Below are 24821 nucleotides of genomic sequence, written 5' to 3' on the forward strand. Positions count from 1 at the left end.
TACTCGCTTCGCCTGCTGTGCGGAGGGCCGTGTTCCTGCGCGGAGGAGGCCTGGCGGGGCTGGGAGACCCCAACAGCGAAGAACTGGGAACTCGGGGACTCGGCCGGCGATCCCCGGGCGGGGGTCAGAGGAGGAGGAATGTGGGGCGGAAATGGTCGCCGTGGGGCGAGACAAGGGTGAGACGTGTAAGACCGAGAGAGACTCCCGATCCTGGTAGACAGGAGACCTGGGTTGTGGTTTGCGCTCTGCCGCGGACTCGCTAGATGACCGGTGGCAAATCGCTTTCCTGTTTTCCCCTCCGAACAATTGAGAAAGTTTCTGGCCAGAGTCCCCACGCAGCCCCTGTCTGGCTGGGTTCTTGCTGGATTGAGATCTCCCTTGACGTCCGCGCATCACAGCCGGCGAGCACCGACTCTGGGACCCTCAAACTGGTCAATAGTTTTTGGGCGGGCGCCCTGGGATGACGACGCCTACGGCCGGGGCCGGGTAGGGACTGGAGCGGGCGGGGAGCGCCCAGCGGAAAGGCCGATGAAAGAACCAGCCTACCTGTGTATGCATTTATACTGAAAGTGTCGCTCCAATTTCTAGATTAAATATCTATTTAGCGTTTAAGCCCCAGCAAGCTTAAACTTAAAATTATTCCCTTTAATGTAGCTCCTTTCCTAAAGTGGGTGCACCATAAAAATTAACAACAAGGATCTACTGTATAGCACAGGGAGCTATATTTAGTATCTTGTACTAACAGAGGATGAGATGGTTAGATGGCATCACCGACTCTATGGACAAAAGTTTGAGGAGGTTCCGGGATTTGATGATGAACAGGGAAGCCTGGTGTGCTGCAATGCATGGGGTCACAAAGAGTCGGACCCGACTGAGCAAGTGAACTGAACTGAATAATCTGTAATGGAAAAGAATCGGAAAAAGAATATATTCAGTTATGTAGATAGATAGGTAGATAGACTCAGTTGTGTCTGAGTCTTTGAGACCCCATAGACTGTAGCCCGTCAGGTTCTTCTGTCCATGGAATTTTCCAGGCAAGAATACTGGAGCAGGTTGCCATTTACTGCGCCAGTGGCTCTTCCCCACCCACAGTATCAAACCAGTGCCTCTTTCATCTCCTGCATTGCCAGGCAGATTCTTTACCACTAGTGCTACCTGGGAAGCCCATATATGTGTTATATATCTGAATCACTTTGCTATATACCAGAAAATAACAACATTGTAAATCAACTACATTTCGATTTTTTAAAATTATTTATTTATTTGGCTGTTCCAGGTCTTAGTCGACATATGCATGTTCTTTAGTTGCAGCATTCAAACTCTTGGTTGCAGCATGTGAGATCTCGTTTTCTGGCTAATGATTGAACCCAAGCTGGCTGCATTGGGAGCATGGAGTCTTAGCCACTGACCACTAGGGTAGCCACTACTTCCATTTTTAAAAAAATTTTAATTAACAAAATACAATAGGTGCACCATAAATACTTAATTTCAAAAGGATCCGTCTTTATAGGAAGGCCATTTCCTCAGGCCCAGCCATAAGGAACTTCCCTAATATTATTAGGAGTGACGTTATAACTTCTAGTACTTGCTCGTTTGACAGTTTCTGCTCATTTCTTTCTCTAATACAGATCGTGAATGTCCCTCATGGAGTCCTGGCAGGGCTCCAGCCAGAACTGAGCACTAGCAGGCATGTAAAGCTGGTCATGATTCAACACTGCTGGATTCAATATAAGCCCAGTAATAGAAGAGCCTCCCTGAGCTCAGGGTCGCCGTACCTGCCAATCATCTTCCCAAGGTTGGTCGATGTGTGAGTGTTTTGTCATATGCAGAACACTTGAGAAGGTCAAGGGGGAAGGAGTGGAAAGGGAGGCAGATGCTGAGGCGCCAGAGGACACAGAGAGAGTTGGTTCCTGAGCTGCTATAACTGGAGGGCACTGCCCTCCCCCTGTTACAGTGAGCCAGGTGTCCAGTCCAGCAATCAGGAGGTATTCTGGCTCTTGGTGTTAGGAACAGTCAGTGCATCCAGCTTCCTGACAAAGAGTCCATCTTGTTCCTGGCCTCCGGTTTGTAGGGAACCCAGATTGTGTTCTCTGAAGAGCTGACCTCAGAGCAATGCCACCTTTCTTTCTTAGTCAGCCTTTCTTAGTCAACTGGGGAATTCTCTGGTGGTCCAGTGGTTAGGACTCTGTGCTTTCACTGCAGAGGGCTGGGCTTCAATCCCTGGTTGGGGAATTAAGATTCTGCAAGCCACACAGTGCAGCCAAAAGAAAGGTAAACCAAGTCTGTGAGGTATACTATCCATCACCTGCCCACTTACCCAGATTCTTGTTGTGACAGGCGCTCATGATGTCCACTTCTCCCATGGTGAGGTATGGGCCTGCCCAAATCACTTCCTGAGGTGGACTCATGGGAAGAAATACTTAGAGTTAGCTTCACTGGCCAGGAAGCTGCCAGATGTACAGTACTGGTGCTCACTGAGGAAGGGGGGGCATTGTGTTGCATTTTGAGTTTCTGTTAATACCATCATAGGAACCGAATTGAGTGTTAGGCCCTGCCAGGTCTGAGACCTGAGTAAAGCCTGAGCACTTCAGCTAAGACCACCCACCAATGTGTCACCCTAAATTATCCTCACCCTTTTGAGACACATGGACTTTCCTGGTGGCTCTGACAGTAAAGAATCTGCCTGTAATTCAGGAGACCTGGATTTGATCCCTGGGTCTGGAAGATCCCCTGGAGGAGGGAAGGGCTGCCCACTTCAGTATTCTTGCCTGGAGAATTCCATGGACAGAGGAACCTACAAGCTACAGCCCGTGGGATCACAAAGGGATGGACAAGACTAAGCGACTAACACTTTCACTTTTAGATAATTTCCCAGATCTCAGTAACTTCATTGTCAAAAACAGATCCCTGTAAAGCAGTTATCCACCAATTAAGAATTAATTTAAAAAGCAAATAGAAAAACAGATCCCTACCACTTACAGTGGTGCTGCCTCCTGGACACTGAGAAGCCAGCCCTTAAACTCCTGCAGGGACCCCTTCTTTCTGTCCCGTTACATGGATAGTAAGAGGCAGGCATTCACTAAGGCAGCATGTTTATTTGGAATATGTTTACAGCTGCTTGAAGATTTTTTTTTAATGATTTAAAATCCCATAATCATTTTATTTTTATTTATTTATTTGGCCATAGATCGTGGCATGTGGGATCCCTAACCAGGGATCAAACCAGTGCCTTCTGCATTTGAAGAGCAGAGTCCCAACCACTGGACCACCAGGGAGGTACCTGTTTGAAGATTTTTCAAGTCAGAGGCATAACTGAATGATGAAACTAGTTTTCTTCTTTAATCTTTTTTTTTTTTTCAGGGCTGAGACTCCAGAGTGTGTCCTCAAGGACTTCTGTCAGGACTCACAGAAGCCTCCACCCTGGTGATGGCACACAGGGACTGTTTTCTCGTTCTTAGTCTGAACGACTGCCAAGAAGGAGGGCAACGGTAGAACAGTCAAATCCCAGGCTCTCCCCATAGCTTCTAATCTCAGACCTTGTTAAACTCCTTTCTGAGCCCAAGGACAAAAGTCACTTGAACAAATGAGTTTGAGTCATGAATGAAAACTCTCACTCTTTCCATGAGAAAGAATTAAGAGATGGACAGGTAAGCAAGCATATCCATTTGGGAAAGAAGGTGTTGGTATGGGATGTATTGTTAATAATAATAAGAGAGAGCATATATCAAGAGGGTGTGGACCTTTAGAAATGTGTAGGAAAAATTCTCTTTACAGTTCTCTTATTCTTTTAGAAGAAGCTCTTAGTTACTTCTGGATCAATTGCCTTTCCCAATGGTTTGCTTTCTAAGTAGGTTATAGGATTTGGGTTTGGATTTGCTTGGGTGGGAGAAAAGTTTCAATTGGAATCTCCCAGGAAATATATATTTCAATCAGTTTGGGTTGTTTACTGGCCCTTTCTCTCTCAAATACCCATTTTGACCTGTTTATCCTCAGGATCCCTGGTTCCATGTGGATATGTGTGAGCCTGGCAGCTTACCCTGTATTCCCCATGTTTCTCCCTACCTTCCCAGAAATGGTCTTAAATGTAGCCTTTGGGGTGCAGTGGCCAGAATGGGGACAAAGCCTGTGCTTTGGGAGTCCAGGGAGGTTTTCTTCACTCTCCTGAGACAGATGAACTGTTCTTCCAGAGAACATTTATCTTTGGATACTAGAGGGGAGAGAACGATGCGATGAGTCCTGAGCACACAGACTCCTACAGGGAGTTGTGCAGCACGGTGAATCACCAGATATCATTGAGAATGTATCTTGAGCCTTCGAGTGTGTCTAACTGTTTGTGACCCCATGGACTGTAGTCCGCCAGGCTCCTCTGTCCATGGAATTTCCCAGGCAAGAATACTGGAGTAGGTAGCCATCCCCGTCTCCAGGAGATCTTTCTGACCAAGGGATTAAATCCTGGTCACCTGCATTGCAGGCGGATTCTGTACTGTCTGAGCCACCAGAGAAGCCCATTTTGAGCCTAGTCCTGTGCAGATGGTCTGAGAAATATAAAACAAGTATACAAGAAGAGTCTGACTGGGGAGACAGGTCTTTTGCAGAGGACCTTGTGCCACATACAGAGGCTATGGGACTTAGAGATCTGAGGAAACCCTCGTAACTGCAGGAAACCACTGTAGCTCAGCCACCCTGAGGAGATGGAACTGATCTTGAAGGGCCCAGAAAACACTGAGAAGGTGGAGGTGGGGGCGAGACCACATGACCCAAGGGCTGGAGGTGAGAGGAATTGCAGCAGTGTGTTCACTTTAGCTAAGTGGGAAATAATGGTGCTTAGACATCAGGAGGCCAGTTGTGGAGGAGTAGCTCTGCTGTGGTGTGTTTATGGGTTCATCCTTCTGGCAAAAATGAAGGCAAAAAGAAGTCAAAAAATCAAAGTTGTGTCTAAGGAGTGTTAGTTGGCAAAAATAAGTACGCGGGATTAGAGTAACAGGACAGTCTGGGATTCCAGGGCCTTGATATAACAATGATACCTTTGTTAGTTATTTTCCCGTAATTATTATTATTTTTCTTTTATCTGCCTTAGAGAAAATAATACTGCACATGGTTCAAAATCCAAAAGTATGAGGATGTACATATAGTGAATATCTTCCACTCTTGTTCCCCAGCCACCCTGTTTTCCTGCTGAGGCAAAGTTAGTACTTCCTTGAAGACTATAATTCTGGAAATAGTCTCTATAAAAACAAGCAAATAGATTTATGTGGGGTTTTTTTTTTTTTTTTTAGAAAATCCAATGATAAAGTATACTCTGCCCTTTGCTTTTTCACTTAATATAGTAATATCATGAAGATTGTTCCAAATCATTTATAAAGTACTTTCTTACTCTTTTTTTTAAATGGCTGTATAGGATCTCATTAAGTGGATATGCTTTAATTTATTTAAAATTAGTTCACTAGTGACAACTAGCTTTATCATGATGATCATTTTGAAATGTATAGAAACATCAAATCACTGTGTTGTGCGCTAGGAACTAACATCGTGTTGTAAGTGAATTATAACTCAAAAACAAACTTGTAGAAAAAGAGATTAGATTTGTGGCTACCAGAGATAGGGGAATGGGGAAAGGGGAATTAGATAGTGAAAAGGTGCAAACTTCCAGTTGGAAGATAAATAAGTACTCAGAATATAATGTACAACATGATAAAGGTAGCACTGCTGTATGTTAGAATGAAAGTTAAGAGAATAAATCCTAAGAGTTCTCATCACAAGGAAAAAAATGTTTTGTTTGTTTGTTGATGTAGTACCAATAGATGATGATGGATGATCGATAACCCTATCCTGGTCATCATTTCATAACGTATATAAGTCCAGTCATGCTGTGCCCCTTGCCTCTTACACAGTGATGTATGTCAATTACATCTCGGTGAAACAGCGGGTGGAGGGGTTATAAATAGAGTAAAATAAAGAAAGAAGTCCGTCAGTGGACATTCAGAGTTTTTCTAGCCTTTTGCTTTTATAAACAGTACTACCATGGATTTCCTTCATGGTCTAGTGGTTAAGAATCTGCCCACCAGTGCAGGGGACGTGGGTTTGATCCCTGGTCCAGGAAGATCCCACGTGCCATGGGGGCAGCTAAGCCCGTGTGCCACAGCTACTAGAGCCCATGTGCCCTAGAGCTCGTGCTCCACAACGAGAGAAGCCACCACAGCGAGAAGTCCTCGAACCACAGCTAGAGATGGCATGGCAACAGAGACCCAGTGCAGCCAAAACAAACGAACAAAAACAGACGAACAAAGCCATGAGTAACACTGTAAGCATGTCATTTTGCACACGGATGAGTATATATATTAGATAAATTCCTCAAATGCAGTTGCAGGCCCCAAATAGACACAGCATACATGATCGTGTCAGATATTATCAAGCCGGAGAGGTGGTAACAGTTCACTCTCCAGTGTCTACAGCTCTTGGTCCTTTACCCAGCATGGTGTTACCACGTTTTTTGATCTTTGATAACAAGGTAAGTGAAAAATGTTATTTCAAGAGTAGTTGTAGTTGACTTTAGTTGACATTTCTCTTGTTATGAGTAAGGTTGAGCATTTCTTCACATGTTTAAGAACTGTTTGTGTTTCCTTTTATGCAAACCATCTACATCCATGCCCATTTTTCTACTGGTTTCTTTTTTTTTTTCTCTTACTGACTTGTAGGATTTTTTTTCATTTTTTAACATTAAAAGCATTAGGGCTTCCCAGGTGGCTCAGTAGTAAAGAATTTGCCTACAATGTGGGAGACCTGGGTTTGATCCCTGGGTTGGGAAGATCCCCTGGAGAAGGAAATGGCAACCCACTCCAATATTCTTGCCTGGGAAATCCCATGGACAGAGGAGCCTAGTGGGCTACAGTCCATGGAGTTGCAAAGAGTCAGACACAACTTAGCAACTAAACACCAAAGACAGGAAAATTAGCCTTGTGTTTTGATATGAGTTGCAAAAGGTTTGTTGGGTAGTTTTTAAGCTCCAGCAGGGGAAAGATTTGGCTGAGCAGAACATGAGGAAACCGCCTCACTCAACTTTACTTACTCAGAGCCCTGAGACTTTGAATGTGGCCAAGAAGTCTGTATGAGATTAGATTAACATTAAGCTTTTTGCAGACCAGGTTAAACAGGAGTTGTCCTTACAGTATTACCTGTAGTTGACTTCTCCAGGGTTAATCCATTGTGTGTGTGTTAAGGGAAAGGGTGTGCTGTTCAAGCTTTCATCTCTGGGGGACTGATACGTGCCTGAGAGACTGACTCGTTTGCCTTGCAGGTTGAAAGTGTGTCTGCTGGGTCCTCTCCACCATGTGACAAGGACAGCAGTGCTCTTCTGGCTTTCAGAGGAATTTCTGTACGTACTGCCCACAGCCCCGTGTCTTCTGTCAGTAGGCGTTCGTGTAACATGCTGCTATGTGGTGCCGGGACACAGGATGGCACAAACCTTGCCCTCCAGTAGTACATACTTTGGGGGTAGGAGTGGGAACAGACATGCAAAACAATCTGCCTAATCAGAAAATTGTTGTAATGAAGCAGAATATAAAGTGCAGTGGGGATGTCAACAGCTCACCACTATCTCAGTTGAGTAGATTTTTATCCATTTACTCTTCAAGGAGGGCATATACTTGTCCCTACGTTGCCCAACTTCTCCATCATAGTTGGTATTTTCCAGGTGCCTCTCATTAAGATTGGGCTTCCCAGGTGGCTCAGTGGTAAAGAACCCAGCTGTCAATGCAGGAGTGGGTTAAATCCCTGGGTAGGAAAGATCCCTTGGAGGAGGAAACAGCAACCCACTCCAGTATTCTTGCCTGGAAAATTCCATGGACAGAGGAGCCTGGAAGGCTACAGTCTGTGGGATCTCAAAGAGTCGGACACAACTGAGCGACTGAGCATGCACTCATTAAGATTGGCTTTAACCAACCCATCTGGGAAGACAGATTCTAATGGCCTCCAGTTTCAAGAATATTTGGTACAGTGGGCAGTATGTATTTGTGTGGATAGGAGGACTTGGACTCCGCCCTCACACTGAAGGTCACCTGCCCCTACAGATCTCAGAGTTGAAGAACCACAGCGTCCTCCAGGCCCTGACAGCAGAGGCGAACGCCTGGGAGCCCCGTGGTAAGGTCCCCTTCAGGGCCCGAGGAGCCTGGGTGGGACTCAAGGCAGAGCTCGTGGGTCTTTCCTTTTCTTCCTTGAATTTCTTCCCTTGAATTTCTCTCACTACTTTTCCTATAGAATTTTATAGATTTATCCTTCTTCAAGGGAAACTAGAACTGACACTGGATTAGGAGTCAAGAGACCTGAGTTCGTTCATTCTTTTTTAAGGGTTTTTTTTTTTTTTTTTTCATGTGGATCATTTTTAAAGTCTCTTATTCAGTGTGTTACAGTATTGCTTCTGTCGCATGTTTTGGTTTTCTGGCTGCAGTGCATGTGGGATCTTAGCTCCCTGACCAAGGATAAAACCCACACACACCCTCTGCTTTGGAAGGTGAAGTCTTAACCACTGGACTGCCAGGGAAGTCCTGAGAGACCTGAATCCTAACTTGGTCCCCAAAGTCCTGCTAGTGACTTACTTGCCTTTTGGAAAAATTATACTATCTCTGTGTCTACAGTGGAGGTATCAGTATTTCCTTTGTCCTCTGAAGGATGTTGTGATACTGAAATGATACAGAGTAGATGAAAAGGCTTTGAAAAGTTAATCTTGTTTTACCTGCTTGACATGGCGCTTCCTATACTCTATTTAAAGCTCACTTTGCCTGCTAATATAACGCACAAGGAAGCACACTTCACCAATTCAGAAGGACCACTTCTGGAGTCACATGTCTCTGGCTTAAGTCTTAACTCTTACACCCACCAGCTCCATGACCCAGAGTGAGGAACTTAATCTTTCTAACCCTTGCTTTACTTATCTGTAAAAGCGGGGTTATATCAGAACCTGTATGATATAAATTTTATAAGGATTAAACGAGATAATGGAAAGTGCTTAGCACACAGAATCATAGTGAGCACTCACTGGTGTGTTTTGTTATCTTAAAATCTTGCAAACTGAATGTGTAATCTCCAAGAATATGGGAGTCTATTAAAAATATTCCAGTGTAGAAAAATTATTTGAAGGTCTCAGAAGTTTTTTTTTTTTTTAAAGAGAACCATTTTTTAAATTTTATTTTTAATTGGATAATTATTACTTTACAGTGTTGTGTTGGTTTCTGCCACAAACAACATGAATCAGTCACAAGTATACATATATCCCCTCCTTTTGAATCTCCCTCCCCTGCCCTACCATATGGATATTAAATTTGTTACAACATTGCTTCTGTTTTATGTTTTTGATTTTTTTGGCCTTCAGGCGATCCCAACCAGGGATCCAACCCATACCCTTTGTGTTGGAAGACAAAGTCTCAATCACTATGATGGCCAGGGAAGTCCCTATAGAGTTTCTTTTAATTGAATTTTGTCTTTACCACGTGTTGGCAGACCTAACATTGATTAGAGATGTTTCCTCAAATGCCAAAATGTCTTCTGTTTCAGTACAACTGGCAGTTCTGTGCCAGATATTCTTGATCATATTGAGCAGTTACACTGGACTTCCCAGGTGGTAAAGTGGTAAAGAGTCCGCCTGTCAGTGCAGGAGACGCAGGACACTGAGGTTCGATCCCTGAGTCAGAAAGATCCCCGGAGAAGGAAATGGCAACCCACTCCAATATTCTTTCCTGGAAGGTTCCGTGGACAGAGGAGCCTGGCAGGCTACAGTCCTGAGGTCACAAAAAGTTGGATATGACTGAGTATGTGTACATACGTGTTTGAACAATTACATTTTTTTTTTTTCAGACAGCACTCAGCTAATTTAAATTAATAGGCTGACTAAATCAGTAGTGCCATTTACTGTGTGAATAAAGAGAAAAGGGCTTAAGTAAAGGAGGTAATTGACAAAAGGAAAAATGATAAAGAGCCATACTAACGTGAACTGGCTTTGTCTTCCTGGAGATTTGGAAGCTCCATGCTTTTCTGTTCGTGTGGAGAAAGCAGTATTTACATCAGGATTGTGTGCAGAGGTGGGAGTTGTCTCCCTGAGTCCTAAAAGAACTAGGAAAGGAGCAATATGCTCTTACATGGGTTGGGTGTTTGTCTCTAGTTCGGGCACCAGATTGAAGTTGCCCCTTGAGACCGTGTGCTTCCTCTTACTTGCATTCCTATCACAGTAAACTCCCACACCCTTGCCCATGAGGTTCCTACTCCTGGTGCACGGCCTTTGACCAACTTGTTTATAGGCAAGGATGCATGGGGTAAAAGATTAATTGCATTGTGATAATCTGAAGGTTAACTCAGTGAGGCTGGATGTAGATGAGGGGTGAAGGGTGGGGGAACTCTTGTCATCCTGATAAGCGTCCATGGCTGCCGTTCCACTTTCCTTGTTCAACCCCTTTGTCGTTGTAGCTCACTTGCCAGGGGTCCAGCGTGCTGGACATAAGTCTTTATTTTCCTCATGGTCCCGGGTCAAATATCCTGTGTTCTGTTGAAGCTACCTAGTTTGGAAGCCCTGTTGTACCATCTGCTGCCCCGGGCAAGGACTGGCAAGAGTCCAGATCCATCTCATCTGCTACCACCATCCACAATCCTGCTAGACCGGAGTCCACAACTGTGTCGGCCCTGCTAGCTGAGGCGCACTGAGCAGGCGACCTTGGGCCACGTGCTCCCCGAGACTCTGTTCTCATAGTAATCTCAAGAGAGATTACAGATGGTTGAGTAACTTGCCTGAAGAAGCACAGCTTGTGAGTGAGCTAAAAAGTTCACAAGCCATTTGTCTCTACAGGGTGCTTTCACTGTGGTCCCCTCCTGCTCCCCAGCAGCCTCCTCAGCCTCGTTATCCATTAGTGTTTTGAGTTTGGGGTAGGTTTTTCTTTAATTTTCCAAGTGTGTATTGGTCGCTCAGTCATGTCTGACTCTACGCCCTATGCACTGTAGCCCACCAGATTCCTCTATCCATGGGATTCTCCAGGCAAGAATACTGGAGTGGGTTGCCATTCCCTTCTTCAGGGGATCTTCCCAACCCAGGGATCAAACCCAGGTCTCCTGCATTGCAGGTGGATTCTTTGCCATCTGAGCCACTAGGGAAGCCCTTTTGCAAGTGTACTTCCAAAACAGTTCACTGTCACAGAAATTCCTCAGCCCTGGTTGCAAGGCAGAGGGGAGCTGTCCTAACTTGCTTACACTATCCAGGCTGGAAGGCTCACCAGTTTGGTTTGAACAGAAGCCTCCCCATCCTCCCCACTGTTTGCCTGTGTCCTCTTTAGCAAAGGGGAAAAGCCAGTGACAGCCATGACACCAGAATTCGGTCCAGAGAGTGGCAGCTGTGGTGTGGAGTAAAGGGCTGTGCAGTGATTATAGAGAGCCTGTCCTGCAGCTGTTTTTTTCTTCTGTCCCCCCTCCTTTCATTGTGCTTTTCATTCATTCCTCAAACATTCATTATGAGGACTTTCCTGGTGGTCCAGTGGTTAGGACTCCATACTTCCACTGCAAGGGGCACAGGTTTGATCCCAGGTAATTGGGGAACTAAGATCCTGCATGCCAGCCGGTGTGGCCAAAAATAGCAACAAAAACATTCATGGTGCACCCATTGAACCCCAAGAACCCTGCCCTCCTGTAGCTCCCAGTGCAGTGGGCAGGACAGTTGCCACACTGTGACAAGAACAGGGTGTCGGGAACTCTCATGGTGCTGCTCCTAAAAGCAGATTCCAGAGGCTGAAGAAGGTGCCAGGGGAGGGTGGTGCTGGAGTTGGCTGCATGCTGAGATGGAGCTGCGCCAGGAGAGGTTGGAGCTGAAGGTGGGTTGGGGTTTCATTGTGAGAATTACGAAGAATCCCTAGAGGGTTCCATGCAGCGGGCTGGCATCAGGTCTGGCCTTTTTGAAAGCTCACTTTGGCAGCTGTCTGGCAAGACAGGCAGATAAGGCCAGGGGCTACAACAGTGATCCAGACATACATAGATCTCAGGGGATGTCCTTGTCTCACTATTGCAGTTGTGAGTACAGAAGTCCTCCAAGCCCAAGAAGAATGGGAAGCTGTGGAGAGCATCCACCCAGAGACAGGTAACTAGAGGAATGGCACCCTTTCCACACAGCCTGCTGCCACTAAAGGCACTGTCTACCCACGAGGCTGATGCTCTGTTTGGGATTAGGAGACAGAATTCCTGAGTGTTCTCATTTTTGATATGTGACATAGAATAAAACCTCTTTTCCCACTTCAAAGGTGATGCCCTCCAACCTCTGGAGGAAAGGGAGGTGAATGCCACGGGGTCTGAGAGAAGACGAGGAGGACCATGGTCAGGGTCAGCTTCTGCAGGGTGATGAGGTCGGGCAGAGGATGGAGCTGGGCAGCCAGGACCCCTGTATCAGGTTGAGCAGATGGTTCACTGTACAAGGAAATCTCTGGAGATGGAGGTTGAAGTCGTCTGCTGGAAGGCACTGGGGGCTGTCAGAACTGTGTCTCGTTCCTTTGGGAGGTTTAGGTGGAGCTGTGGGAGGGGAGAACTGAGACCTAAATCTAGCCTGAGCCCCACTTGAGCACCTGGAGAGACGTTTCAGGGGCTGTATCAGCCGTCACCTGAACTGCTGGTTGACGAGTTAATTCCCTGGAGCAAAGGCTGGAGGAGAGATCATTCATCTCCAGGGCATGAGAAGGCGAAGTAGAAACCGGGAAAGGCCCCTAGACAGACCTGTCGCAAGCTTCTGTGTGGGTACCTCCTCCAGGCAGTGACGCACCCCACTCACAGATGAGTGGACTTGGGGGCTCCTACAGATCAGCTTCTACTCTGCAGGGCTCAGCTTGGTCCACCTCCACACAGCCAGCTCTGAAAGGGAGTCCGCCCTGTGAATAACACCAGCCCCCTGACACCGGGTTGGTTGTAGCTGTAGGTGTCTGACACTGACAGCTGGAAGCCTGTGCTGGGCTTAGAGGTGACAACCAGAAGGCCCTTGGTACATGTTTGTTGATAGAGTGGCTCCTGTCACAATTCTTGGAGTGTCTTCCCTTTTGCCACAGGGAGCCAGGCTAGCATGGACCAGCCTGGGCAGCTCATCTCCTTCAGTGAGGCCCTGCAGCATTTCCAGACAGTGGACCTCTCCTCCTTCAAGGTATGACACCAGGGGGGCACTGGGGTCTTGAGCAAAGCGCTTTCTTCCCCCAAGCTAGGTTTCTACCCCATCAGGATAGGCCACGGGAAGATCCCCTGGAGAAGAGCATGGCAACCCACTCTAGTATTCTTGCCTGGAGAATCCCCATGGACAGAGGAGCCTAGCGGACTACAGTCCATGGAGTTGCAAAGAGTTGGACACAACTGAGTGACTAAGCAGAGGATAGGGCACTGGGCAGGCAAGAGGGAAGCTTCCAGTCGAGGGCTCTTTCCCAACTCAGAAATCTCAGGGTACAGAATCACAGGTGGCTGAGGACCCAGGTGTCATGTGGTCTCAGGGACTGTGTCCCCGGAGCTCTAATGGTCCTGTCTTAGGGGGGTCCTTGGAGCTGCTGCCCACTCTCCCATCCTAGGGATTGCAGGGACGGGGGTGGGGTCTGGAATCAGATGCTAGGAAGCAGGGTAGCCTGTCCAGAGAGCTGAGTGATTGATGGCCAATATAGGAAAATTTTCCATATCCTAGAGGAACTAGAAGCTCTTTGGGAATTTAAAAAATATGTGGGGTTGGAAAAAGAGTGCTAAGGAAATGAAAAGCTGGCAGACATCTTGAGTGCCTAGTGGTAAGTTTGCTGCTGCTGCTGCTAAGTTGCTTCAGTCGTGTCTGACTCTGTGCGACCCCATAGACGGCAGCCCACCAGGCTCCCCAGTCCCTGGGATTCCCCAGGCAAGAACACTGGAGTGGGTTGCCATTTCCTTCTCCAATGCATGAAAGTGAAAAGTGAAAGTGAAGTTGCTCAGTCATGTCCGACTCTTAGCGACCCCATGAACTGCAGCCCACCAGGCTCCTCCGTCCATGGGATTTTCCAGGCAAGAGTACCAGAGTCAGGTGCCATTGCCTTCTCCGGGTGGTAAGTTTAGAGGACTGTGAATTCAAATGTTCAACCAAAGCCTGGCTTGAAGAGAGAGGCTGAAGATAGGAATCAGACTGATCCCAGAGGGCCGGAACCTGCTGAAATCAGAGTATCCTAAGCCCTGCAGCAGTGGCTCTGAACACGAAGGCATCAGCAGGAGCTGGTGTAGCCAGTGCTGCTGTGGTGTGGACAGAAGGTGCCAGCTACCCCTCAGGGGTATCCAGCTCCAAGAAAGTGCCCTAGACTCCCCTTCTCACTGACTGTCTTATCCTGGAAGTTGAGAGGGCTGTTAGCCTGTATGTCTTTTACAGAGAGAGACAAACACAGACATAACAAAGGGTGGAAGCAGCCCTGCTGGGAGACCTGGCCTGGCATCTGTGTGTCTGTCTGTCTATCAGATGCCAGTCCCCATGGCCAGTCCCCTCTAGCTTCCTTGGAAGTCAGTGACAGAGCCATTTCTGGAAAAGCCCAGAGGCTAAATACTGACTGATACAGGCTAAATACAGGCTGATTAGATCTGGGCTTAGGGACATCTCTTTCTGGTTACAAAGAACCTGAGAGCTGGAAGAACCTGTCCCTGGAGATTTTTTTTTTTTTAATCTATATTGAATTTGTTACAGTATTGCTTCTGTTTTATGTTTCGGTTTTTTGGCTTGGAGGCATGTGGGATCTTAGCTGTCCAACTAGGGCTCAAACACCCCAACCAGGACCCACACCCCCTGCAACGGAAGGTGAAGTTCTAACCACTGAACCGCCAGGGAAGTCCCTTGGAGATTTATTAATAGCAGATGCTTCACAGCTTCTGCCCTGTTTCCCTGGCTCAGAGGCCAGCCAGTTAGTTGGGAACTATTCGTTTCTACAAGACCAGTCCTGTACTGATTGATCCTCATGGTAAGTTCATGAAAGCAAGTGAACTCAGCACTCTGCCCACTCCTGCACCTTTCTCCCCAGAAAAGAATCCAGCCCACCATCCGAAGGACCGGGCTTGCTGCCCTCCGGCACTACCTCTTCGGGCCTCCGAAGCTCCACCAGGGCCTCCGTGAAGAAAGGGACTTGGTCTTGACCATCGCTCAGTGTGAGTGCACGGCCGCAAAGCAGAGAGAACGGTTTGTCCATCCTGTGACTGAGACTAAACCGAGGCTCTTGCATTCACCATGTTGTGGGGAGGGCCGGGTGTGGGCGTCCAGGCCGGGTCTGTCTTGGCTGTGCGTTCTCTGGGAAGCACTCAGTCCTTCCCTGAGGGCCAATTCAGCAGAGCATGCATGTGTTTGGGGGCAGGTGGCCTGGATAGCCAAGACCCCATGCACGGCCGAGTCCTGCAGACCATCTATAAGAAGCTGACTGGCTCCAAGTTTGACTGTGCCCTCCACGGAGACCACTGGGAAGATCTGGGCTTTCAGGGTAAGAGAGAGAAATGGTTCATCTCCCTGACTCCTTATTCCAAGACTAGCATGAGAACCCAGATAGTCCTCTTCCTGTTACGCCAGCACCATGAGACGGGATATCTGGGGCAAAGCATTCCAGGAAGAGGGGACAGCTAATGCAAAGGCCCTGAAGTGAAATGTGTGTAACTCTTTTTTGAGAAAAAACAGTGGCAGAAGTGGACAAGAATTGTTCACTCGGGGCCTTGCAGGCCAGTGTAAAACGTGTACTCTTAGTGGAATGGAAAGCATAGGAGTGGTATGATTTAGAATCCAGTGGTTTTTTTTTAAATTAATTAATTAGTTTAGTCGCTCAGATTCTTAGTTGCAGCACGTGGAATCTTCAGTCTTCCGTGTAACACACAGGAACTTTGAGCTGTGGTATATGGAATCTTGTTCCCTGACCAGGGTTCCAAGCCAGGCCCCCTGCATTGGGAGCTTGGAGTCAGCCACTGGACCACCAGGGAAGTCCTCTAGTGTTTTCTTTTTGCTCTTTTCTTTTAGTGTTAATGAAAATTGTGTTTTACATTATTTCACTTCTTGAGTGAAACAAAATTATTTCACCTGTTTTTGAATTGTCCATTTTTTTCCTAAACCATATATAAAATTACATTTATATAAAACAGGAAAACATCTTGATTTGAAAAGGAAACTTTATATGCTCAAAATTTATTTGTGCTCTGTTGGTTTTGACAGTGTGTTTAAGTCCCTTTACCGTCCCTCATCTATAATATAATTGACTTGGACATGGAGAGTCACATCAGTGTTATGATTTTTCTTTCAACCATTAATTTAAATAACTCAAGAGGAAAAGGAAATTCTGTTGTATTTACCCATATGTTTACTCTATCCCTTATTCTTTCTTCCTTTCTGATCTTCTAAGATTCCTTCTTTTTTCACTTCCTTCTGTTTCAGGAACTTCCTTTAGCCACTTTCTAAAGTAGGTCAGCCAGCATAAATCCTCTTAGCCTTCCTTCATCTGAAAATGTCTCGATTTCCCCTTTACTCCTGAAGGATGATTTCTCTGAATGTAGAATTCCAGGTTGACAGATCTTTTCTTTCATCCCTTGAAAATAAATAGGCTGCTTCCTTTTGGCTTCCATAGCTTCTGATGCGAATTCCGCTGGCACTTGAATTATTGCTTCTTGGTAGATGAGGAGTGGTTTGTTTCTCTACTTTCAAGGTCTTTTTTGCTTACTTTTTTTCTTTTGTTTGTAGGAGTGTGACTATGGTATGTCTTAGTGGAGATTTCTTTGGGTTTATCCTATTAGGGTTTTGCTCAGTTTCTTGGATCTGTAGGTTTATGTCTTTGGCCAAATTTGGTAAATTATCAGCCATTATTGCTTTGAGTACTTTTTTCAGCCCTTCTCTTTCTCCTTTCTTGTATAATTCCGACCACACAGGTGCTAGATCTTCTGTTACTGTTCCTCTTAGTCCCGGAGGCTCTGTTCGTTTTAAGGGGATATCTGTATAGCAGCAGCAGCTGTATAGCCCAGAGGTCTCCAAGGCGCTGTTCATTCTGTTTTGTTTTTTCTCTCTGTTGTTCAGAGTGGGCTGTTTATATTTTTCCGTCTTCAAGTTCACTGGTTCTTTCCTCTGTTGTCTCTGTTCAGCTGTTGAGCCCACCCAATGAGTTTTTAATTTTAGTTATTATAGTTTTCGGTCCTAAAGTTTCTGTTTGGTTCTTTATATCTGATATTTCTTTACTGAGACCTTTATCCAAGGCATTTGTATAAACGGCATTTGCCTTTTACCAAAGGCATTTGTAGGTTTCTATTGTTGCTGCAGAAAATTACCACAAATTTAGTGGTTTAAAACAATACAAGGGACTTCCCTGGCAGCTCAGCAGTTAAGGCTCTGTGCTTCCAATGCAGGAGCCACAGATTTGATCCCTGGATGGGTCCCACATGCTGTGCAGTACAGCCCCAAAAGAAAAAAGACCCACAGATTTACCACCTTCTAGTTCTGTAGTTGAGAAGTCTGACACAGTCTCTCTGAGGCAAGATCAAGGTCACAGCAGGGCTGTATTCCTTTTTAGACTCTCCAGGAGAGAATCTATTTCCTTGCCTTTTGCACCTTCTAAGAGGCCTCCCACATTCCTCCTCCTTCAAAGCCAGGAACACAACATCTCTCAGAGCTGAATCTGTCCTTGCATCCTTCTTCCTGATGCTGTGTTTCTACCTCCCTGTCACACATTTAAGGATTTTTCTGACTACATTCAATTCAGTTCAGTTGTTCAGTCATGTCTGACTCTTTGAGACCCCATGAACTGCAGCACACCAGGCCTCCCTATCCATCACCAAGTCACGGAGTTTACCCAAACTCATGTCCATTGAGTCGGTGATGCCATCCAACCATCTCATCCTCTGTGGTCCCCTTCTCCTCCTGCCCTCAATCTTTCCCAGCCTCAGGGTCTTTTCAAAAGAGTCAGCCCTTCGCATCAGGTGGCCAAAGTATTGGAGTTTCAGCTTCAATATCAGTCTTTCCAATGAACACCCAGGACTGATCTCCCTTAGGATGGACTGGTTGGATCTCCTTGCAGTCCAAGAGACTCTCAAGAGCCTTCTCCAACACCACAGTTCAAAAGCATCAAATCTTCAGCACTCAGCTTTCTTTATAGTCCAACTCTCACATTCATACATGACTATTGGAAAAACCATAGCCTTGACTAGACATACCTTTGTTGACAAAGTAATGTCTCTGCTTTTTAATATGCTATCTAGGTTGGTCATAACTTTCCTTCCAAGGAGTAACTTTTCTTCCAAGGAGTAAGCGTCTTTTAATTTCATGGCTTCAGTCACCATCTGCAGTGATTTTGGAGCCCCCAAAAATAAAGTCAGCCACTGTTTCCACGTTTCCCCACCTATTTGCCATGAAATGATGGGACCGGATGCCATGATCTTAGTTTTCAGAATGTTGAACTTTAAGCCAACCTTTTCACTCTCCTCTTTCACTTTCATCAAGAGGCTCTTTAGTTCTTCTTCACTTTCTGCCATAAGGATGGTGTCATCTGCATATCTGAGGTTATTGATATTTCTCCCCGCAGTCTCGATTCCAGCTTGTGCTTCTTCCAGCCCAGTGTTTGTCATGATGTACTCTGCATATAAGTTAATAAGCAGGGTGACAATATACAGCCTTGACGTACTCCTTTTCCTGTTTGGAACCAATCTGTTGTTCCATGTCCATTTCTAACTGTTGCTTCCTGACCTGCATACAGGTTTCTCAAGAGGCAGGTCAGGTGGTCTGGTATTCCCATCTCCTTCAGAATTTTCCAGAGTTTTTTGTGATCCATACAGTCAAAGGCTTTGGCATAGTCAATAAAGCAGAAATATATATTTTTCTTGAACTCTCTTGCTTTTTTGATGATCCATCGGATGTTGGCAATTTGAACTCTGGTTCCTCTGCCTTTTCTAAAACCATCTTGAACATCTGGAAGTTCACGGTTCACATATTGGTGAAGCCTGGCTTGGAGAATTTTGAGCATTACTTTACTAGCCTCCCTGGTAGCTCAGCTGGTAAAGAATCTGCCTGCAATGCAGGAGACCCCGGTTCGACTCCTGGGTTGGGAAGATCCACTGGAGAAGGGATAGGCAACCCACTCCAGTATTCTTGGGCTTCCCTGATGGCTCAGCTGGTAAAGAATCCACCCGCAATGCCGGAGACCTGGAATCGATCACAGGCTTGCAAAGATCCCCTGGAGAAGGGAACAGCTACCCATTCCAGTATTCTGGCCTGGAGAATTCCATGGACTGTGTAGTCCGTGGAGTCCTAAAGAGTTGGACATGACTGACTACACTGGGCCCAGCCAAATAGCGAGGGTAGTCTCCCTATCCTGATTGGCAGCCTTCATTCTGACTGTAATCTTGATTCCCCCTTGCTGTGCAGCCTTTTATTTTGTATTGGGGTATAGCCAATTAACAATGTTGTGATAGTTTCAGATGAATGGCAAAGGGACTTAGTCATACATATACATGTATCCATTCTCCCCCGAACTCCCCTCCCATCCAGGCTGCCACATAACATTGAGCAGAGTTCCCTGTGGTATACAGTAAGTCCTGTTTGGTTATCCATAGCAGTGTGTACATGACCATCCCAAACTCTATCCCTTCCCCCAGCAATGTTGCTGTCTATTAATTGTCTTTTGTCATTCAGCTTGAGATTTCCCTAGTTCTTGGTGTAATGAGTGATTTTTTTATTTTGTCCTAGACATTTGGGGTAGTATATAATGACACTGTGGATCTTCTTTAAATCTTCTATTGTAGCAGGCCTCCTCTGACACTGGGCAGTGGGGGACAGGTGATATCACCTCGTTATTGCCAGGTGGGGATAGAAATCCAAGTATCCCACTGAGCCTCCACTAGTACCACTGGCTGGGAGGGGCAGGGGTGCCTCACTGCTGTTCCATGTCACCTCCCCTGACATCCCATAGAGAGAGGTGGGCTCCTTGGCACCAGGGAAGGATAAAAGTCCCTTCCCTGCATCTCTGACCACCCTGGCAGAGCTGAGGGCCACCTCATTGCAGTCAGTCAGAGGAAGTCTAGATTCTCCACCTGGGCTGTGATCAAGGTCATTGACTCAGGGAGCAGGGATTTCACTGTTGTTGTTGTTCAGTCACTCAGTTGTGTCGAAGTCTTTGGGACCCCATGGACTGTAGCACACCAGGCTTCCCTGTCCTTCACTATCTCCCAGGTTTGCCCAAGTTCATGTCCATTGAGTCAGTGATGCCATCCAACCATCTTATCCTCTGTCATCCCAGACTTCTCCTTTTATCTTCAGTCTTTCCAACGTCAGGGTCTTTTCCAATGAGGCAACTCTTCGCATCAGGTGGCCAAAATACTGGAACTTCAGCTTCAGCATCAGTCCTTCCAATGAATATTCAGGGTTGATTTCCTTTAGGATTGTCTGGTTTGATCTCCTTGCTGTCCAAGGGTTTCATTAAACTCCCTCAGTTTTCTCTTGGTTTTTGTCTTAGGAACAAATCCAGCCACAGACCTCAGAGGAGCAGGCTTCCTTGCCCTCCTGCATCTCCTGTACCTGGTGATGGACTCAAAGACTTTGCTAATGGCCCGGGAGATTCTCCGCCTGTCTCGTCATCATATCCAGGTGGGGCTTTGGTGAGAAGCCAGCAGAGAAGGCTGCAGGGCTAGGACCTGGGCACAGGGCTGTCCTGAGTAGGGGGACAGCTTCTCAGGTAGATCTCCAGTTGCTGTGGGCCCTCAGGACAGCTGAGGCAAGCAGGCATGGGCACCCGCATTCCCCTGACCTGGCTGGAGCCCGAGCTCCGCCACTCATTAGTGTGTGTCTCAAGCCAGCACCTCAGCTGCTCAGAGCCCTGGTTTCTGCATCCATAGAGAGGAGCTCATGGAAACTTCAGCCGTGTAGTTGGGGAAGTTCAGTGCGGTAATGTGCACGAGCACTGGACACAACCCTGGTGTCAGTGTTTCAGCGTGCTGCCCTCCTGACTCTGGCATGTTCTCCTGGCCCTGGGGGAGGGCGCATTCAGCCTTCACGTGCCCAGAGGAGAGGTTTTGCCTCCCAGGGCCGGGTGACACACATGGGCTTATGAAAGCTCAGGAGTGGCTCCTGTAGCCCTCAGGTTCTGTCCAGGCCTCTCTTCAGGGTTTTCCCCTGTAGTAAAGGTGGTAGTCCCCCGATTTTAGACAACAAACTTGACCTGTTTCCTTCCATTCGTCTATCCCAGATTCATGGGGCCTGGAATTCATTCATTGACTAAACAGATATTTATTCAGCATTCCCTGTGCTAGTAATTGTTCTTGGTGCTTGGGATGCATCAATGAGATCCATCTAGCAGGGAGGACGAGACAGTAAGTTTAATACATAAATAAATAATAGGGTGTGTTAAGTGCTAAGTAGGCAAGGTTGGGAGAACATGAGTGGATTACAGTGGTTTTTTGTTTTGGGGTTTTTTGGCTGCACTGAGTCCTCATTGCAGCATGGGGGCTTTCTCTGGTTGGGAGAACATGGGTGGATTACGGTGGTTTTTTGTTTGGGGTTTTTGGCTGCACTGAGTCCTCACTGCAGCATGGGGGCTTTCTCTAGTTGGGAGAACATGGGTGGATTACGGTGGTTTTTGTTTGGGGTTTTTGGCTGCACTGAGTCCTCACTGCAGCATGGTTGCGGCGCAGTCCCGGTAGTTGCAGCTTGCAGGCTCTCTAGTTGCAGCACTTGGGCTTTGTTGCCCTGCGGCATGTGGGACCTTAGTTCCCCAACCAGGGATCAATCCCACTTCCATCCCCTGCATTGGAGGCAGATTCTTAACCATTGGACCACCAGGGAAGTCCTGGGAATACAGTTTTCATGGGATATTAGGGTAGCTCTCATGAGAGGGTGAGGGTTAAACCATGCCTTGAAGTTGGGGGGATGGATGTTAGCTCTCCTGGTATTTAGCCAGGCTGGTATTTAGAGGAAGAACATTCCATGCAAAGGAAGCATAGAGAGCAGAGGTTCCAGGAAGGAGCGTGTCTGGCATGGGAGGGAATGGCAGGAGGCCAGAAGGAGCTGGGAGGACAGTGGGAAGAAGGTGATGGGGTAACAGGGACCAGATGGTGTCGGACCTGATAGACTGTGATGAGGACGTTCGCTTTTACTCTGAGTCAAATGAGGGTTTTGAACAGCCTGGAATGACGGTCCAACTTACATTCTTTAATGCATCCTGCCAGCCAGTGGGTTGAGAGTGGTCTCCCGTGAGGACTTTCACAGTCAAGCTAGAGGTGATGGTGGTTTGGTCCAGAGTATTTTTCAGAGTAGGTAGGAAGTAATCAGATCCTGGGTATAGAATCTTGAGTGTATAGGCTGTAGACAATACACCCAGCATATTTTTGAATGGATTGGATGCAGGTGTAAGAAAAAGAGAGGAGTCAATGGTGCTTTTTAGCTTGAGCAGCTGCAAAACCAGAGTGGTACCAACTGAAATGGAAAAGAGCAAGTGTGGGGCGAGGGTTCCATTTGCCATATGAATTTTAGATTGAGGTTATGCATTTTGAGCAAGAACCCTACGGAAGTGACAGCCCTCACGTCAGGAGCACCCGTGTCAGTGTGTCTTACTACTGGTCAGGTTAACCCGGAGCACGTGGTTAAGGTGGTAGCAGCCAGGCCTCTCCTCTGTAAAGTCACTATTTTTCCCTTTGTAAATAATCACTCATGGGGGGATATACTTTGAATGTGAACGTGTTAGTCGCTCAGCTGTGTCCAACTCTTTGCAACTCCATGGACCATAGCCCACCAGGCTCCTCTGTGCATGGGATTCTCCAGGCAAGAGTACTAGAGTGGGTAGAAGATCCCTTCTCCAAGGGATCTTCCCAACCCAGGGATTGAACCTGGGTCTTCTGCATTGCAGGCGGATTCTTTACCATTTGAGCCACCATAATTAATCACTGTCTTGGAGGATGATAGCTTGAAACTATATAAATATCCTGTTTTTCCTCAGACTTGGTTCTAATGGTGATTTTCTGTTTCCCTCATTCCCCTTACGTTTGTTAGTTGGAATTCTTCTGTAAGAAAGAGGCATCTGTGCTGTTTATTTATTCAGGTTCTTTTTATATCAGATATTTATTTTATCTATAGGTTATAATCCAGTACTATCATTATGTATTATGTGTTTTGTTGCTCCAGCCATGCCCACTTTAAGAGCTCTTTCAGGTTGGTACCTGTGCCCTTTGAACATGCCCTGTCCTTTTTTGAGCACTTTCTAGATCCGAGAAGACACCCTCGCTCATGTTTTATTTTCTCTGTGTGATTCCCAGCCCTGAAGCCAAACACTTCTCCACGGAGCTTTTGTTCTTTCGTTGGAGAATGTGATCTGAAAACCAAGATCTGAATGCTGGTGTTCCCACTGCCATTACGATCTCCCTGCTTCTAGGCCCTCTCAGCGGCCAGAGCTTAGGAGATATGTATGTGTCACTGATTCCCTCGGCTCTAATAGGAATGGTCGCCAGGGGTAAGTGGACCCGCCCAGCCACCAGTGCACTTCACAGAGAACAGGAAGTGGGGTGTAATGCTACTTGAGAGAGAGGACCTGAGAATGAGTAACCAGAGGTGAGACTTGCAGCATTTTCATCAGATCACTGTGTCTTAGAGCCTGGGCAGGCCGGCCTGTGCTGCAGACTGCTCCAGTAACCATGTTGTTGGTCATTATTACTTAATTCTCAGAACCTCAGCTTCTTCCTTTGTAACATGAGAAAATAATTCCAACCCTGTATAAAATAATTCCAACCCTGTGTAAAGTGCTAAGCACATTAGTCACTCAAGGAGTGTTAGTTATCATAGTAATTTTTGATTTCCATGAGTAAAAATACATTTTTATATACATCTTTTGGATAATTATACATATGTAATACATAACTGTGTTTTCAAAACTGTATCTGTACTTGCACGAGCATGCACAGACACACACACAACATCCTGCACCTAGATATACAGGCACTGTAAAGTAAAGTAGATCCATTTGAATCTAAAACTTCTTGTGTGTGTTTAGTCACTCAGTTGTGTCTGACTCTTTACGGCCTCATGGACGGTAGCCTGCCAGGCTCCTCTGTCCATGGGATTCTCTAGGCAAGAATACTAGAGTGGTTTGCCATTTCCTCCTGCAGGGGATCTTCCTGACCCAGGAATCAAACCCTTGTCTCTTATGTCTCCTGCATTGGCAGGTGGGTTCTTTACATCTAGCGCCACCTGGACTGCAAAAACAAATAATCACACATTTCCTATCACGCAGGCAGTTTTCTCATTTCTGATGTTCACTGAATATCTCTGTTATCTTTTGAGGAAAAAACACTCATTACATCTGATGACTTCACATTCGCCCGTCTCTTCCAGGAGACACTGGAGGAGGCAAGAGGGTACTTCATGAGGATCTGGTTCTGAGGTAGATCAGGACCCACAAGTTGAAAATGTGGGTGTGTTCTGTGGTCTTCACGATGCAGGGAGGTAATGTCTGGGTCAAGTTTAAGAACCAGATCAGTTAGCTTATGAAACAGTGCAATCTCCTGCAGCGACGCTACTTCATCTTAAGAGTTCCAGAACTTCCTTGGTGGTCCAGTGGTTAAGAATCTGCCTGCCAGTGCAGGGGACATGGGTTCAGTTCCTGGTCTGGGAAGATCCCATAAGCCACGGAGCAGCTAAGCCCGTATACTGCAACTGCTAAAGCCTGAGCTCTCGAGCCCGTGCTCCACAAGAGAAGCCACCACAGTGAGAAGCCTGTGCGCCGCAACTAGAGAGTAGCCCCTGCTCGCCACATCTAGGGAAGGCTCGTGCCCAGCAACCAGCGCAGCCAGAAATGAAAAACAATTAGGAAAGGTGTCCCGAAGGCTGAGGGGTAGCTTAG

General features: G+C 46.5%; 1 protein-coding gene across 19 annotated transcripts in view; it reads left to right on the forward strand.

Annotated features, from left to right (window-relative positions):
- The first annotated feature begins 14 nt into the window (after positions 1–14).
- The window catches only part of ELMOD3 (ELMO domain containing 3), a 33536-nt gene continuing 8729 nt past the window's right edge, over positions 15–24821 (forward strand). Inside the window, exons 1-12 of one of the 19 annotated variants that reach the window (XR_015136779.1) lie at positions 15–486; positions 1629–1795; positions 3188–3276; positions 3361–3647; positions 7295–7372; positions 8067–8136; positions 12035–12103; positions 13056–13147; positions 15009–15132; positions 15336–15458; positions 20451–20581; positions 23242–23435. Coding sequence is in view for 13 of the 19 variants with exons in the window: in XM_086326543.1 (XP_086182669.1) it covers positions 3597–3647; positions 6368–6508; positions 7295–7372; positions 8067–8136; positions 12035–12103; positions 13056–13147; positions 15009–15132; positions 15336–15458; positions 20451–20581 (879 nt within the window). In the remaining 6 variants the exon portion in view is untranslated. Of the gene's footprint in view, positions 487–1628; positions 1796–3187; positions 3277–3360; positions 3648–6367; positions 6509–7294; positions 7373–8066; positions 8137–12034; positions 12104–13055; positions 13148–15008; positions 15133–15335; positions 15459–20450; positions 20582–23241; positions 23436–24821 lie in introns of all 19 variants that reach the window. The other 18 variants (XR_015136780.1, XR_015136781.1, XR_015136776.1 and 15 more) reach the window with 18 other exon arrangements.

The sequence above is a fragment of the Bos grunniens genome, chromosome 11 (assembly GCF_055505025.1).
Source record: "Bos grunniens cultivar Pamir isolate PY7600 chromosome 11, Bosgru_T2T1.0, whole genome shotgun sequence".
Taxonomy (NCBI): Eukaryota; Metazoa; Chordata; class Mammalia; order Artiodactyla; family Bovidae; genus Bos; species Bos grunniens.